Source organism: Tachysurus fulvidraco, chromosome 9, assembly GCF_022655615.1.
Source record: "Tachysurus fulvidraco isolate hzauxx_2018 chromosome 9, HZAU_PFXX_2.0, whole genome shotgun sequence".
NCBI classification, from domain to species: domain Eukaryota; kingdom Metazoa; phylum Chordata; class Actinopteri; order Siluriformes; family Bagridae; genus Tachysurus; species Tachysurus fulvidraco.
Genome location: NC_062526.1, coordinates 26,660,320 through 26,675,319, shown reverse-complemented (window position 1 = coordinate 26,675,319; position 15,000 = coordinate 26,660,320). Strand labels below are relative to the sequence as shown.

The 15,000-nt window shown below is 38.6% G+C and overlaps 2 protein-coding genes, 1 long non-coding RNA gene and 1 pseudogene across 5 annotated transcripts in view; 2 read left to right on the top strand and 2 right to left on the bottom strand.

Moving 5' to 3' along the window:
- The window catches only part of LOC125145475 (B-cell receptor CD22-like), an 8,068-nt gene extending 5,510 nt beyond the window's left edge, over positions 1-2,558 (bottom strand). The window contains exon 1 of one of the 2 annotated variants that reach the window (XM_047818444.1): positions 2,290-2,558. The gene's annotated coding sequence lies outside the window, so the exon portion shown is untranslated. The remainder of the gene's footprint in view (positions 1-2,289) is intronic. The other variant, XM_047818443.1, reaches the window with a different exon arrangement.
- Positions 1-15,000, top strand: part of LOC113658642 — a 297,616-nt pseudogene that overhangs the window by 239,052 nt on the left and 43,564 nt on the right.
- LOC125145478 lies at positions 10,099-10,752 on the bottom strand. The gene is made up of 3 exons (XR_007143865.1): positions 10,441-10,752; positions 10,228-10,329; positions 10,099-10,141 (listed from the first exon to the last, which is right to left on the bottom strand). It is a non-coding gene; the product is annotated as an uncharacterized LOC125145478 (long non-coding RNA).
- LOC125145469 (tripartite motif-containing protein 16-like) lies at positions 10,876-14,046 on the top strand. Of its 2 annotated transcripts, none has more exons than XM_047818400.1 (6): positions 10,876-11,524; positions 11,935-12,030; positions 12,170-12,403; positions 12,645-12,816; positions 12,949-13,008; positions 13,498-14,046. In XM_047818400.1, exons 1-6 carry the CDS (start codon positions 10,922-10,924, stop codon positions 14,028-14,030), a joined length of 1,698 nt encoding a protein of 565 aa, XP_047674356.1. In that variant the 5' UTR covers positions 10,876-10,921; the 3' UTR covers positions 14,031-14,046. The 2 variants fall into 2 exon arrangements, with proteins under 2 accessions (XP_047674356.1, XP_047674357.1); XM_047818401.1 differs by having other exon boundaries at positions 10,885-11,524; positions 12,645-12,804.

Here is a 15,000-nt window from a genome sequence, read left to right as displayed (position 1 = left end):
AGAGAGAGACCAGTTACAGACCAGTTACAACACCCTGACTAAAGAGAGAAATAAGGTACAGAGAGATAAAAATCTTTAACTAAGGAAAAGCATTCAACTGAATTTACATTGTTATATTATTATGTCTGAAAAATCCTCACCATCATAATGTTGCCTGTTTTTCTATTTTTCATTCAGCAGCGATATGGAAGCATGAATGTGGTTTAATCTGATCAATCGTTTTGTTCTGTGATGACAAAGTGACTCAGTTCACTCAATGTTATATCCTCCCTTCTGTCGGCTTTCTTCTGTCCTTTATTTTGTTATTATTTGTATCACAGGTAAGAAAGATTTGTCTCCGCTTGGTTAGTGGCTGCCTTTTATCTATGAAACATTGATGTAAAGCATTAAACTAAAACAATATACTGATCTATTTATGAAAGCATAAAGCTTTAATTGTATTATTCCCTCCGTGAACAGCATGTTTTTTCATATGTAAAAAAAGGCTCAACACTCCACCTAATCCAGTCCATCAAATATAATTTCAGTGACAGTGCAGGGAAAATAGAATGATGCATGATATAATATGTTGATAGAAATAATTTTTGTCCTTGTCAATCCTTGTCATCCGTTTTATTATGTCGTCCCGTGTCCTAGTCTGTGTCCCTGTTTTGTGTTTTTATTTAATAAACCCTGTTTATTTTATGCTATCCTGCATTTCGGTCTGTTTTTATCCCCGCATCGCTGACACCCTGATTATATAGTGACCAGTTTCAGACCAGATACAACACCCTGATTAAAGAGCAAGACTGGTTACAGACCTCTTACGGGAAAAAAAAGGGAAAAGGTACAAATCAGTAACACATGAGCATTCCAATGCTACTGTGCTAATGCTAAGTGTAATGATGAGTCGTAAGACTGAGGATCCATTTGCAGCTTTAATATATGATCTCGGAAACAACAGGCAGAGTTCAGTACCGGTAAACACGACAGTGTAGGTAAGGCAAAAACGTAGTCAGAACAACAGGCAAAAGGTCAGGGCAGGCAGAAATCAGTCGTGAGGCAAAATACAGAAATAGATCAAAAACCAGAAACAGGAACAATCAGACAACGCTCAGAATGATAGCCGTAGCAAATCAAGACTTCGCAGTGAAACGGAGTTCAAGTTCATGCTTTATAGGAAACAGGTGATTGAAAGCAGCTTGTGGTGTAATCATGACAGGAGTGGTGGTTTGTGGGAGATGTAGTTCAGAAGCGCTTAATACTCCGGAGACGATTCTCTCCGTTGTGGGTGCGGAGGTGAGGCAGGTGTGCTGATCATGACACTAAGGAAGTTACTATTTCTCATGTGTTTAATACAGTAAATCTTATCCTTAAGAAATCATTGAATGTCTAATTGTGTTCACTCTTTTTGTTTCATATCTCTCTCTTGTATAAACCCTAGTCTTCTGAGTGTCTTGGTCCAATTGAGGAGTTAATGCATAATTTACACTTTTTGTGTGGGTTACAGCAGCCTTGCCCTAAAAAGTTCTCCAATTATCTATGGAGCCCACAATGTTTTTCTAGCACCACTGGGACATTGAGCAGTTCACCGACCATAACCTGCTGTAAGCTACATCACCAAGCCGCATTGGGATTATGCCAGAGCATACTACAGCATCGGACTTCGCCTTCACTAATTACACACCTCTACAATGTTATTCTTATTAATCTCTGAATGACGAAGGCGTATATCGTTAGCTGCTATGCGGAAAACTACCTTCGAGTACCTATGCTTTCCTAAGACCCTAAGATGATATACTATTTCTGGTGCCCTGGCTCCCAGAATACACCTAACCAGTGTTGCTGGAGCCCCTAAAGGCCTAGCTAATTTCACATGCCTTAAGATGGAGTCTCCTATAACCAGAGCTCTTTTAGGTTCCTCAGCAGGTGCTTCACAGAGGAGAGCAAACCTGTTAGACCAACGCTGCCAACTCTCACGCATTCAGTCTGAGACTCACGCAATTGACCCAATTCTCACGCTCTCACGCCACACCCCCATATTCTCATGTAGCAGTGAGGAAAAAAAATCGCGCGTATTGATCTCGCAAAGCAACGTGTAGAGAGACCAGACAGATACTGTAGTGAGTTTATGTGACAATTATGAGGGAAATACACAATTTATTCCCATAAACCGTGTAGTCAGCCGTTCTCCCTTCCCGCTAGTAACTAATAGGCCTGTGCTGTTATATAGTTTATATAGAATTAAGTTAGCATTAGCAAAGTTGTTTTGATGGATAATTTGATGGAGTGAAGAAATCTCTCTCTGACCTGAAAAAGAGACTCGTGGAAATCTTCCAGGAGGAATTCATCAACATCCCTGGACGTGGTGAGAGAAATGGTCCTGATAATGTGTTGTCTAAAATAAAACACTGATTAAATATCAGACAGAAATTCTGTCACTTTAAATTGTTTCAGTCTTTTTTACGGCACCTGATTTTTCCATCTCCATTTTGTTTCTGTGTCTCCACAGCTGCAGAACTTCAGATAATTTTACCCTCAGAACCAAAGAGTAGAGATGATTTCCTGCATTGTATGTGTAACACACACACACACACACACACACACACACACACACACACACACACACACACACACACACACAGGTGTTGTGTAAGGAGAGTGTGTGTGGACGCTGTTACTGGGAGGTGGAGTGGAGCGGTGGTGGTGTGTACATATCAGTCTCATATAAAGACATCAGGAGGAAAGGAGGTGATAATGAGTGCTGGTTTGGATGCAACAAACAGTCCTGGTGTCTGGAATGTTCTGCTTCTTCTTCTCTCTCTTTCTATCACAACAACATTAAGACTGATCTCAGAGTTCCATCACCCCCCAGAATAGGAGTGTATGTGGATCACAGTGCAGGAACTCTGTCCTTCTACAGCGTCTCTGACACCATGAAGCTCCTCCACAGAGTCCACACCACATTCACTCAGCCTCTATACGCTGGGTTCGGGCTCTACCCTTCTAGAACATCTGTAATATTATTTGATCCAAAATAAAATATTAGCAATATGACTTTATTCATAATTAAAACGACCAACAACTAGAATATAGCATAACAATAAATAGAAGTAACGTGTCTTATTTTGTCTTTTTATTACTGTAAGTCACCGGGTTTGCTAATGTTGCTAATACCTGCTGAGGTAAAATTAGCCGTTAGCCTCCGCGCATGCGCAGTCCGTTCTGAGTTTGAACCAGAATGGCGGTGTTGCTAGAAACAACACAGATATATATACACTAGATGTCGCCTTTTATGCGGCAGTACATTGGAACGAATGCGTCAATTGAGCCGCCATTTTGGTAAGGGGGCTCCTGCATTAGCGTCAATGTAGGCAAAGAAATAAAATCACCATAAATCGTCATGAATGCGATTTCTGTTGTTTTTTTTTTTTTGGATCGTTCCAACGGCCAGACATGTATTTATCATTAAGTCCAGAGAAAATTTAAGGTTTTGATATGAAGACAATATAATGCATAATGCTAGTAGGTGTAAGTTTATTATTTACATTCTTCCACTTGAGTAAACTTCAAATGAACAATCACTACTTAGCTTATAGCTTACTGCATGTAACACTGCTACAATGGTGTGACTATACATGTTCATTTAAACATTTAAATTGTATTGGTTTATTAAATATGATACACAAAGCAATTTGCAGGTGGAAGCAAATCACAAATTTGAGAGGAACATAATGTGAAAGTTAGATAGTTGAGGTGCCAAAGACTGTTCAACTGTTATTTATTCCTTTCCCGCAATACTTTTGCCACAATAAATAAGTATGTAATAAAGTCACATGAACCAAAAAAAAAAAAAACAAAGTTTGACTTTGAGGCTGAACTTGTGTGTTACACTGCCAAGCTAACTGGTGACATCCTTCCAGGACTGTCAGCTGAGTTAACCATTAAAATAAAAAGTGTTTAGCGTCCTTGCAACTTGTCCATGACTGACGTCTCTGTTTATCACCTTGGATTCTACAAACAGATTCAGATTCTGATTATTTTATTTAATACCGTCAGCGATCAAAAGCTATTTTCATGGCAAAAATTCTATTTCAAAAACACAAATATCTTATAAATACAATAAAAACGAAACAAATATTAACAGCAGTCGTATTATACATTTTAATAATTAACATAAGATAAAAAAAATCCAAACCCTTTTCAGGCATAATGTCATTAAATATGTCCTTAAGTGAAGTAACTTGATAAAAGAGCATTCTGCTTGTGTTAAGTCCAGCACAATCTAATAAAATATGTTTGACAGTTAAGTGAATCCTACAGAACATACATAAAGTTGGGTCTTCACCTTTAAGCAAAAAAAGCATGGGTCAATTTTTAATGTCCTTATTAAGAGCTTCAGAATCTACAAATATTGTCGGTAACTGTCAAAAACTAATGGGTAACTAGCATGGATTAGCTACGGTCATTAACCAAGAACTGAAACAAACCAATGTAACCAGAAATATAATTTCCTAACATTCAATATCACAAAACACATTCTCACTTGTGAAATGTAATCCCTTGCTGTCAGGTTTTTAGATTTCTTTCGTTTGAACATCCAAACACAGCACAGAAGTTTGGCATCGTCCATGCATTTAAAGTACAAAGATGGTGGCGGTTGTGACGCATTTTTAGGACCCCAAGGCGACATTTATGTATAGATATCTATGGAAACAACGTAGTGGATTTATACACAGAGGAAAGAGCTAAAGGTATGAAATTAAACGAAAATATCAGGTTTCTGGTTGGATTTGGCCGAAGATTAAAATGACAAATACAATACGCATTCACAACAGTGTGCACTGAAAACAAAACACCTCGAGACCATTTGTATTTTTTGCGAGAGCCGAGGTTGCGTTTATTTAATGCCTTCGCGAAAGCTCTCGTTATGACCTTCTGCTGGAGGGGGAAGAGGAGGACACGGGGAGGAAGGATGACAGGAAACAGTGGGAGAAGAGGCGGCAGTCGGACGACGAAGACGACAAGAGGGCAAAGATACCGAAAGTGTGTAAAAATCATAGATATTCTGTTCTCTTCACAAGACCGGAAAAGTTCCAGGGAATTTAGAGTAAGAAACGTAATGTGGTACATTCCCTGTGTCCAGGACGGTCTTTATGAGTTTATGTGCGTCTTTTGCAATGGTGTCAAAAGTATTCACATTCATTACTCAGGTAGAAGTATAGATACTAGGGTTAAAAAAAATACTTCTGTAGAAGTTGAAGTATCAACTCAAGCTTTTTACTCAAGTTAAAAGTATAAAAGTAAAAGTAATGCAAGGAAAAAATGCCATTAAGGACAAAAGCTTAGGCTGTGCCACAGGGGCCTATTGTGTACTACTCCAAAAAACCTATTTCTAAAGGCCATAATGACTATAATGATATATTAATATGATAATGTTGAAAACTTTGGATGCACTAGACTACCTGTCCAGCCACATACTGTAGATGCCCATTGAAAAAGGAGGCATTTTAGTACAATGCAAATACATTAAAGAACCTACAGAATATACCTAAAGAATATACATTAATATATGTGTACTACTGAGCTGTGTTTCATGGAGCAGAAGATATGACTAGTTGGCTATAAGTATTGTAATGGTGCAAAAAGTCAAACTTCAGAGGCATGTCATCAATAACCTTTATTGAACCAAACACAACCAAACAACAACAGAGTAAACAACAACAGGGAAGCACAGAACATGCGACAAAGAGTTACCAATATCCTTTGTTCAGACACAAAAGCAGCTGGTTTTCAAGGTTCTTTGAGCCAATGCATGCTCTTCTTGGCCTGAAGATCAGCCCTGCAACACTGAACAGTCTGTCACAGGCTGCTGATGCCGGGAGTGGCGTATTAAGCTTAAGCCATGGCACACAGCTGGGAAGGACTTCAGTACCTCTACTGTGTCTCCTGGGCACCCCAGGTACGCATCCAACTACTGGGTCGAATCAAGTGGGCTGGTCTTCTTCAAGCAGGGCTGGTCTTCTTCAAGCAAAAAGAAGTCCTCTTCCTCAGATGATTGGGAGCCCTCACTAATGTGATTCTTAGCCTAACAGTCTAAGTGGTTTCTGATGTAGTCAAGGCCTGTGGACAAAAACAAAAATCAGGGCAATTTAGACCATATGACACTATTGTAATTGTGTATTGGGTAGTGTGTGTGTTATTCAATTTCATTTTAAACTCAATTCAAACTCATTTAACTGTCTCTATAAAATTTACACACATTTAAGGGATAGTTCACCCAAAAAGAAAAATTGTGTAATCATTTTCACATTTACCAGACGCCCTTATCCAGAGAGACTTACATTTTTCTTATTTTTCTGAATAACACTGAAACAGTTAAAGAGTGTAGTTATGAAAAAGTTCTGTACCCACTTCTTTGTGATTTAGCCACTCTCGAACAGCATGGGGTCTACATTGAACATCTTGGTAGAAGTGTAACCCTAACCCTGAACTCCTGGATGCACTTGTGTACATAATTTACAAAACATTATGCTTGCATACAACTAAACAAAAATGTCAAATAAAATTAATATCTAGAAAAAAACTGTGTACTGCTAAAATGTATTTTAGTTATCTCCAATCTCTTGTCCAGGCTTCTGATGATGGAAACTCGATGTGCCAGTTGGATTCCTCAGCTTAGAAAATGAAGATGTGGCTCTGCAACCCCTGTCCCTCCGTCTCCACCCATCCTCCGTGGGAATCATCTTGGAGGGGAATGTTGTAATGGACAATTTAGACAACATACCCCAGGCCATGTGTCTTCTTTTTGGTTTAACTTATGCACTGCACCTAGACTACCCAAAGTGCATGGGCAAAACCTTTTTTTTCCATTCAGCACGTTTTGCTAGGTTTAGGCAAGAAGGAGTTGAAGGGAAAGATTCTGGCTGTTACAAATCAGCTAACCATGTATACAGGTACGGTAAATTCATGTTTCTTCTGGTTCTCTTTCAGAATCGTTATATAAAAAAACGTTCCCTTTCCTTTTGTTAAGCTATGCCTTAGGGTTGGACAAATGTTCATGTTCCTTATTAATACAGTGTAACAACACTGTGCTTGTTAAATATTTGGAGAAGTTTTAAAATATTGTTTTTAAGATTTAAAATTGAGTAATTGGTACTTAAGGTATTTCATTGTTTTTGACAGTCTTTGAAAACTTATTTTGATAAGTGAATTCAAATAAATAGTAAGTTCAAATAAATGATTGTTATCCTTTGTCCTTATTTGTAATGCAGGTGTATCTTTATTAAATCATTTGCAGTAAATAGCTGTCTTTAAATTAAAGTTTTGGGTTCTGTCTACTCACAACATTCATCCAGATTGTAGGTTTCACATATGGTTTCTGTGCATAACTGTAAGCCCTTACAGGTTGATTGAACTTAAAAAAATTATGGAAACTCATTGCCCTAAAAAAGTTAATTTTGTTTGGTTGAAAAAACAGCACATTTTAAGTTTAATGTACCTAAAATTCCAATTGCACTGCATTAAAAACTGCTAGTTCAATGAACTAAAGGTTTTCAATTAAATGCATTTGAAATCTTAAGTACATTAAACTTAAAATGTCTTACTTAAAAAGTTCAATCAACCTGTAGGGGCTTACAGTGTAGTAGGAAAACAAATGATGGAATTCAATGGTACCGTCAACCGTGTGCTTACCATCATTTATCAAAATATGGACTTCATGTATCACTATACTTCCATAATATTTGTTTTCCTACTATGGAAGTCAATGGTTACAATCAGCTGTGTGCTTAACATCATTCATCAAAATATCTTCTTTTGTGTTCATCAGAATAAAGACATTCATACAGATTTAAAACATGAGGATGAGAAAATGAAAATTTTTGGTGAACTTTCCCTTTAAAGCTGTTTTAGGACCACAAGCAGCTGCTGGTATGATTGAAAATTAGCAGTAAAATCATTTTAAACAGCATTTGGCCAATAGTTGGGCCTATTAACTTTTTACAAGGACCCATAGGGCCCCATCCAGGCACGTGCACTCTCATACACAGACAGGATCATGACTATCCTTAGTACATACCTTATCAACCAGCTGTAGATTATAGCTTTGCACAATTAACTTACAAATATTGCATACAGTAACAATATAAGCTCAGATAACATTTGGTTAAATTTGAATTTAAAATCTCACACCGAGCCACCAAACTAGTTTGCAATGTTGAATCATATCCTACTGGTAGCAAGCAAACCATTGGTATGTACCCAAGTTAGCCACAACAAACATTGTAAATTTATCATTATTAGTATGTTACTAGTCACTACAATATTGACAATAATCGACTGAAAATAAAATAAAAAACTATAACTTTGCACAATTAACTTATATATAGCAATAATTTAAGCTCAGATAACATTTGGCTAAAGTTGAATTTCAAATTTGTTAATAATTGACTGATAAAATTTCAGCTCACCTCAATATGCTTTTTCAAATTAGACGACAAGATATGTAAGCCATTAGCATGGAACTTGGGTCCGCATACTGTAGCTTACAGCGCATGCGTAATGAGGTTTTTTTTCCATCCAACCACTTAAAAAAAAAAATCTTCGAGGTACACCCAGGGATGTATAAGGGTTGGGGTTGTTTGGTCTTCCTGGCTACCAACTTCCTCACTGGTGCTAGTGCTTGGTTGAGACATTTCGTTTTGAGCCTCTTCCACAGACATCTTCGTATTTGGGTAACTGAAGTGTGATTTGTGTCAATGTGCAGGTGCAATAGATCACGTACAAACCAATAGGGTGTCGGAATGGTACAATGTTTATACTTCTCATCCAACCACAACCACATTCTCTCTATCCGGATGACGCTTTTTTTTTTTTTTTGATGGCGCGATTTATCTTAATGGGTTTTATTTTAATGATGAAGAGCTGAAATGAAATATTAGTAATGAGGCTATTAAACTGTAAGGAATAGAAGTAAAATATGGTAAAAAATAATAATAATAATAATTACTCCATTGAAGTATAGATACTCAATTTCTATTTAAGTAACAAAGTATTTGTACTGTGTTACTTGACACGTCTGGTATTAGAAGAAAAAGCAGCTCGTATGTAGAGAACACAATCGGTCTGATTTTGAGTCGGCTGAGTCTTGCTATTGTGACCATAGCATGTGAACCATAAGGTATAAATTCCTCATTTTGATAATTAAACTGAGAATGACTACACCACCCCCACTTTAACAACTTAGTGGGAGAAAATAAGACAACACGCTCAAGCAATTCAAATGAATGAATTAGAAGCCAGAGTACAAAGGAGTTTACAATTTATTCAACAGCGATGGTAAAATACAAGCTCCACATATACAAAAGCACTATTCAGACGGGGCTAGTTTTACGTGGGGACGTGGATTAATGCAATTTTACCTCAGGACCTCTGAAATATTAAGTGGCCAATTCGCACGTGCACCCACTGGGCAGAAAGGAATGAGTTCTAGCATTAATAAACAAAATAAACACACAAGAAAAATCGCATCAAATTAAACCTGTATAAAAAAAATATTTCGATCGCACCTCAAATCCAAATAATAAACAAATAAGAAAACACCCAATACACAAGAACTCAATTCCTACACAAACCCAAGGGAGATTTTATGCCCAGATCAAATTTACTAAAACAGCAGCGTATAATTCCCCGTTGTATTTTATCGTGTATAATGGTGTAAAGAAATACAAACAAATCAAAAAAGAAAATAAATGAATAATACAAAGAGAAAGAATCAGTGGTCGCCAAGTCAACAGCCAAAAGTACTCCTATAAATAAAAACACATTTAATACATTTTAATTAAAACAGAGCATTAAATATACACAGTATAAGACATGGACATTTCACAAATCCAAATGACAAACCTCCTTTTAAAACAGTCAGATTAACCTGGCTGCCTCATTTGAAGAGAAGCTTTTCCCCTTTGTCCAATATGAATAAAACTACAATGAACAGTTCCATTTTAACATGACCATCTCTCCATATTACACAATAAAAACCCCACACTTCAATGAGAATAAAAGCAGCATTATTACCTGGCTAATGATATCAGGTGCTATTGAGCAATTGGTTATTTGTTACACATCCTGTTCTGGAAAGCTGTGCGTCTGCATTTATGACCTGTAGCAACACAAACAACTATTAATGTAAGCAATATCCCGCAATTAGACGTTTCAACTCTTAAAACAACACTGCAACGTCTTTACCTGATAAATGACACTCCTGAAGAATGCCCAGCAGTCACTAAAGCCACTAAATCCACCAAACTGAAGAGACAGAATATCCACAGCAACCTTTAGAGCACTGAGCTGTGTTTCATGGAGCAGAAGGAACCAGAGGAAACGAAATGAAACGATAGTTTTTAACAAGATGGTGTAACAGACTAGTCACAGCTGTCCTTCCAACGCACACACACGTACCAGAGGGAACGAGATCAAGCGATTAAACACCTGTGTAATTATCCTACACATCCTCTTAAAGCGAAAGTAGTCTCATCCCGGTCACACTATCTTACATAATATTCATTTTAAAATGCATTGAAGTAAGTAAGTTCCAGGAAAACATATTAAATATTCACTTTACGCTCAAAACATATCATCAGCCTACGTTCAACTTCCAAAAGCAGATTTCTCTGACACAGTGTGTATGATAGAAGGGGGTTAGAGGGAGAAGAAACAGTTAAAAAAAGGGGCGTTTATAAGCTCTATGTCCTTGTGCTGCTCCTCCCCTCCCTCCCTCCCTCCCTCCCTCCCTCTCTCTCTCTCTCTCTCTCTCTCTCTCTCTCTCTCTCTCTCTCTCTCTCTCTCTCTCTCTCTCTCTCTCTCTCTCACATACACATACACACACAGAACCAGGAAGTTCATTTCAACATAAACAAAACTCTGCTCTGAGTTCAGAAAAATGGCTGAGGCGAGTATTTCAGTAGATCAGCTTTCAGTGGATCAGTTCATCTGTTCAGTGTGTCTGGATCTCCTGAAGGATCCGGTGACTCTATCCTGTGGTCACAGTTTCTGTAAGGTGTGTATTAATGGCTGCTGGGATCAGGAGGATCAGAAGGACGTCTACAGCTGTCCTCAGTGCAGAGACACTTTCACACCAAGGCCTGTTCTACGCAGAAACAACATGCTGGCTGAAGTGGTGGAGAAACTGAAGAAGAAGACTGAAGTTCAAGCTGCTTCTCCTGATCACTGTTACACTGGACCTGGAGATGTGGAGTGTGATTTCTGCACCGGGAGAAAACACAAAGCCGTCAAGTCCTGTCTGGTGTGTGTGGCTTCGTTTTGTGAAACTCATCTCAAACCTCATCTTGAAATTCCTGTTTTGAAAAAGCACAAGTTAGTCGAAGCTTCTGGAAATCTACAAGAGAAGATCTGCTCTGAACATGATAAAGTGCTGGAGATCTTCTGTCGTTCTGACCAAAGCTTCATCTGTTATCTGTGTATGACGGATGAACATAAAAGCCACGACACCGTCTCAGTTAAAGCTTACAGAAGTGAGAAAGAGGTGAGAAATACAAGTCTCATCTATTCAGTCAGTTCATACAATTTATATTTCTAATGTAAAGTGGCTGAAGGTTTCCAAGCAGAAGCTACAACTTAGGGTTCATATTAAACTTTTAAGCTTTGGATATTTTATTATTAAAAAAGAAAAAATCTATACATCTTTTGTTGTTAATTGTGATGTAACCCAAAGGAACCCAAGTATATTCATTAAATGCTAAAATATATTTCTGTGTTTAACTATGAACTTTGTAACAGCCAACATCCAGTGTTCTATTTAATAAGGTGCTCCGTAGAACCCGAGTGAACTTTAACCCTTTCTGTGCAGTTAGTGTTCAAACACTGAGCTCATACACTCTGTATAAACTGCTCGTAAAGTTTATAAACAGTGAAACGTCTTTTATTTTTCCTCAGAATGAGCTACAGGAGGAGCAGCTGAAATTCCAGCAGAGACTCCAGGAGAAGCAGAAGAAGGTGCAGGAGCTGAAACAGGCTGTGAACACTATAAAGGTGAGCAGTGAGCAGAGACAGAGCTGCTCCTAGAAACACACACAACATGGACAACATGGAGACATTTAGAGTCCCAGTAAGAGAGAGAATGAGAGATGAGCTTTAAATGGACCTTCATGTGTTGTGTGTCTCCTAACAGCTCAGTACACAGACAGCAGTGGAGGACAATGAGAGGATCTTTACTGAGCTGATCAGCTTCATGGAGAAAAAGCGCTCGGAGGTGACGGAGATGATCAGAGCTCAGGAGAAGGCTGAACTGAGTCGAGCTGAACGACTCCTGGAGCAACTGGAGCAGGAGATTAATGATCTTCAGAGGAGAGTCACTGAGATGGAGAAGCTTTCACACACACATGATCACATCCATTTCCTCCAGGTAACACACACAGTCTAAAACACACACACAATCACACACACACACACACACGATCACATCCATTTCCTCCAGGTAACACACACTGTCTGAAACTCTCTCACACACACACACACACACACACACACACACACACACACACACACACACACACACACACACACACACACACACACCTGTATGTATAATGTGTATATTTCTCCACCTTTCTCCTTCTCTATGTTGTTCTTCTTTCTCTCTGTAGAGTTTCCAGTCTCTTCGTGTCTCTTCTGGACATGACGACACATCCAGCATCACTGTCAGTCAACATCTCTCATTTGATGGAGTGAAGAAATCTCTCTCTGACCTGAAAAAGAGACTCGTGGAAATCTTCCAGGAGGAATTCATCAACATCCCTGGACGTGGTGAGAGAAATGGTCCTGATAATGTGTTGTCTAAAATAAAACACTGATTAAATATCAGACAGAAATTCTGTCACTTTAAATTGTTTCAGTCTTTTTTACGGCACCTGATTTTTCCATCTCCATTTTGTTTCTGTGTCTCCACAGCTGCAGAACTTCAGATAATTTTACCCTCAGAACCAAAGAGTAGAGATGATTTTCTGCACTGTATGTGTAACACACACACACACACACACACACACACACACACACACACACACACACACACACACACACACACACACACACACACACACACACACACACACAAACAAACACACACACACACACACACACAAACATACACACACACACACACACACACACACACACACACACACACACACACAAACATACACACACACACACACACACACTCACACTCACACACAAGCACACACACACACACACACACACACACACTCACACTCACACACTCACATACACACACACACACAGACACACACACACACACACACAGACACACACACACACACACACACACACACACACACACACACACACACACACACACACACACACACACACACACACACACACACACACACACACACACACACACACACACACACACCTTTAAATTAATTAAACCCAACATGTTCACATTGTTCAGTTTGTTTTTCTCTTTTATTTTAGATTTCTGTTCTCTGACTCTGGATCCCAACACGACACATCGTCACCTCATTCTGTCTGAGAAGAACAGAGCAGTGACACTCAGTGAGAGAGAGCAGCAGTACTCTGATCATCCAGAGAGATTTAACTCCAGGTGTCAGGTGTTGTGTAAGGAGAGTGTGTGTGGACGCTGTTACTGGGAGGTGGAGTGGAGCGGTGGTGTAGTGTACATATCAGTCTCATATAAAGACATCAGGAGGAAAGGAAATAATAATGAGTGCTGGTTTGGACGCAACAAACAGTCCTGGTGTCTGCAATGTTCTATTTTTTCTTCTCTCTCTTTCTATCACAACAACATTAAGACTGATCTCAGAGTTCCATCATCCCCCAGAATAGGAGTGTATGTGGATCACAGTGCAGGAACTCTGTCCTTCTACAGCGTCTCTGACACCATGAAGCTCCTCCACAGAGTCCACACTACATTCACTCAGCCTCTATATGCTGGGTTCGGGCTCTACTCTTATAGAACATCTGTAAAATTATGTGATCCAAAATAAAATATTAGCAATATGACTTTTTTTTATTATTAAAATGACTAATTCCTTTTTTTTAAGTTAAGCTTAATTGAAATAAACATCTGATATGAGTGAGTGTCTAAATATGTAAAATACAACAGAATTAACAGAATATTGTTTTTAAACCTATGAATTATATTCACTAGTTGCTATAAGTGCTCGTATGTCTTTTTTTTTTTTTTTACATTTCAAACTTTTTGTTGACACTAAAAAAAAGTGTAATATCAGAGTTTGAAAATATTAAAATAAATAGAAGTAACGTGTCTTATTTTGTCTTTTTATTACTGTAAGTCACCGGGTTTGCTAATGTTGCTAATACCTGCTGAGGTAAAATTAGCCGTTAGCCTCCGCGCATGCGCAGTCCGTACTGAGTCTGAGTTTGAACCAGAATGGTGGTGTTGCTAGAAACAACGTTAGGTGACATTGTAGTGGATTTATACACAGAGGAAAGACCTAAAGGTACGAAATTAACCGAAAATATCAGGTTTCAGGTTGGATTTGGCCGAAGATTAAAATGACAAAAAAATATATATATACACATTTCAGTATAGAAGTCATGGGAGGGAGGCATCACTATCACAGGCAGGTAATTCATGATTGCCTGTATGCCCTGCCACATGCGGAAGTTGATGGAATTGCCATCAGTTGCAGCCTCCCTGATGATGTTCCAGTCAGTGCCCTCAAAGCAGTCCTGAAGTGCAGAGGTGGCTCCTGCTTCAGAACCGGTTTAGAGGATCTGATGAGTGGTCTGTATGCTGGAATTAGCATAACAGAGATGTGGTCTGAATAGCTGAGGTAGGGCGGGTGTTCTGCCCAATACGCGCCCGGAATGTTTGTGTAAACAAGATCCAGTGTGTTTTCCTCTGTATTTGCAAAGTCCACATACTGATGTATACAGAATATACGGAGACTTGAGATTTGCATGATTGAAATCTCCGGCGATGATAAACAT

Bases quoted from the DNA above. Each gene is read 5' to 3' on its own strand.
- LOC125145469 (XM_047818400.1), top strand. From the start codon at position 10,922: ATGGCTGAGGCGAGTATTTCAGTAGATCAGCTTTCAGTGGATCAGTTC. The intron at 12,404-12,644 runs GTAACACACACA...TTCTCTCTGTAG, and splicing joins ATCACATCCATTTCCTCCAG to AGTTTCCAGTCTCTTCGTGT. The intron at 12,817-12,948 runs GTCCTGATAATG...GTGTCTCCACAG, and splicing joins TGGACGTGGTGAGAGAAATG to CTGCAGAACTTCAGATAATT.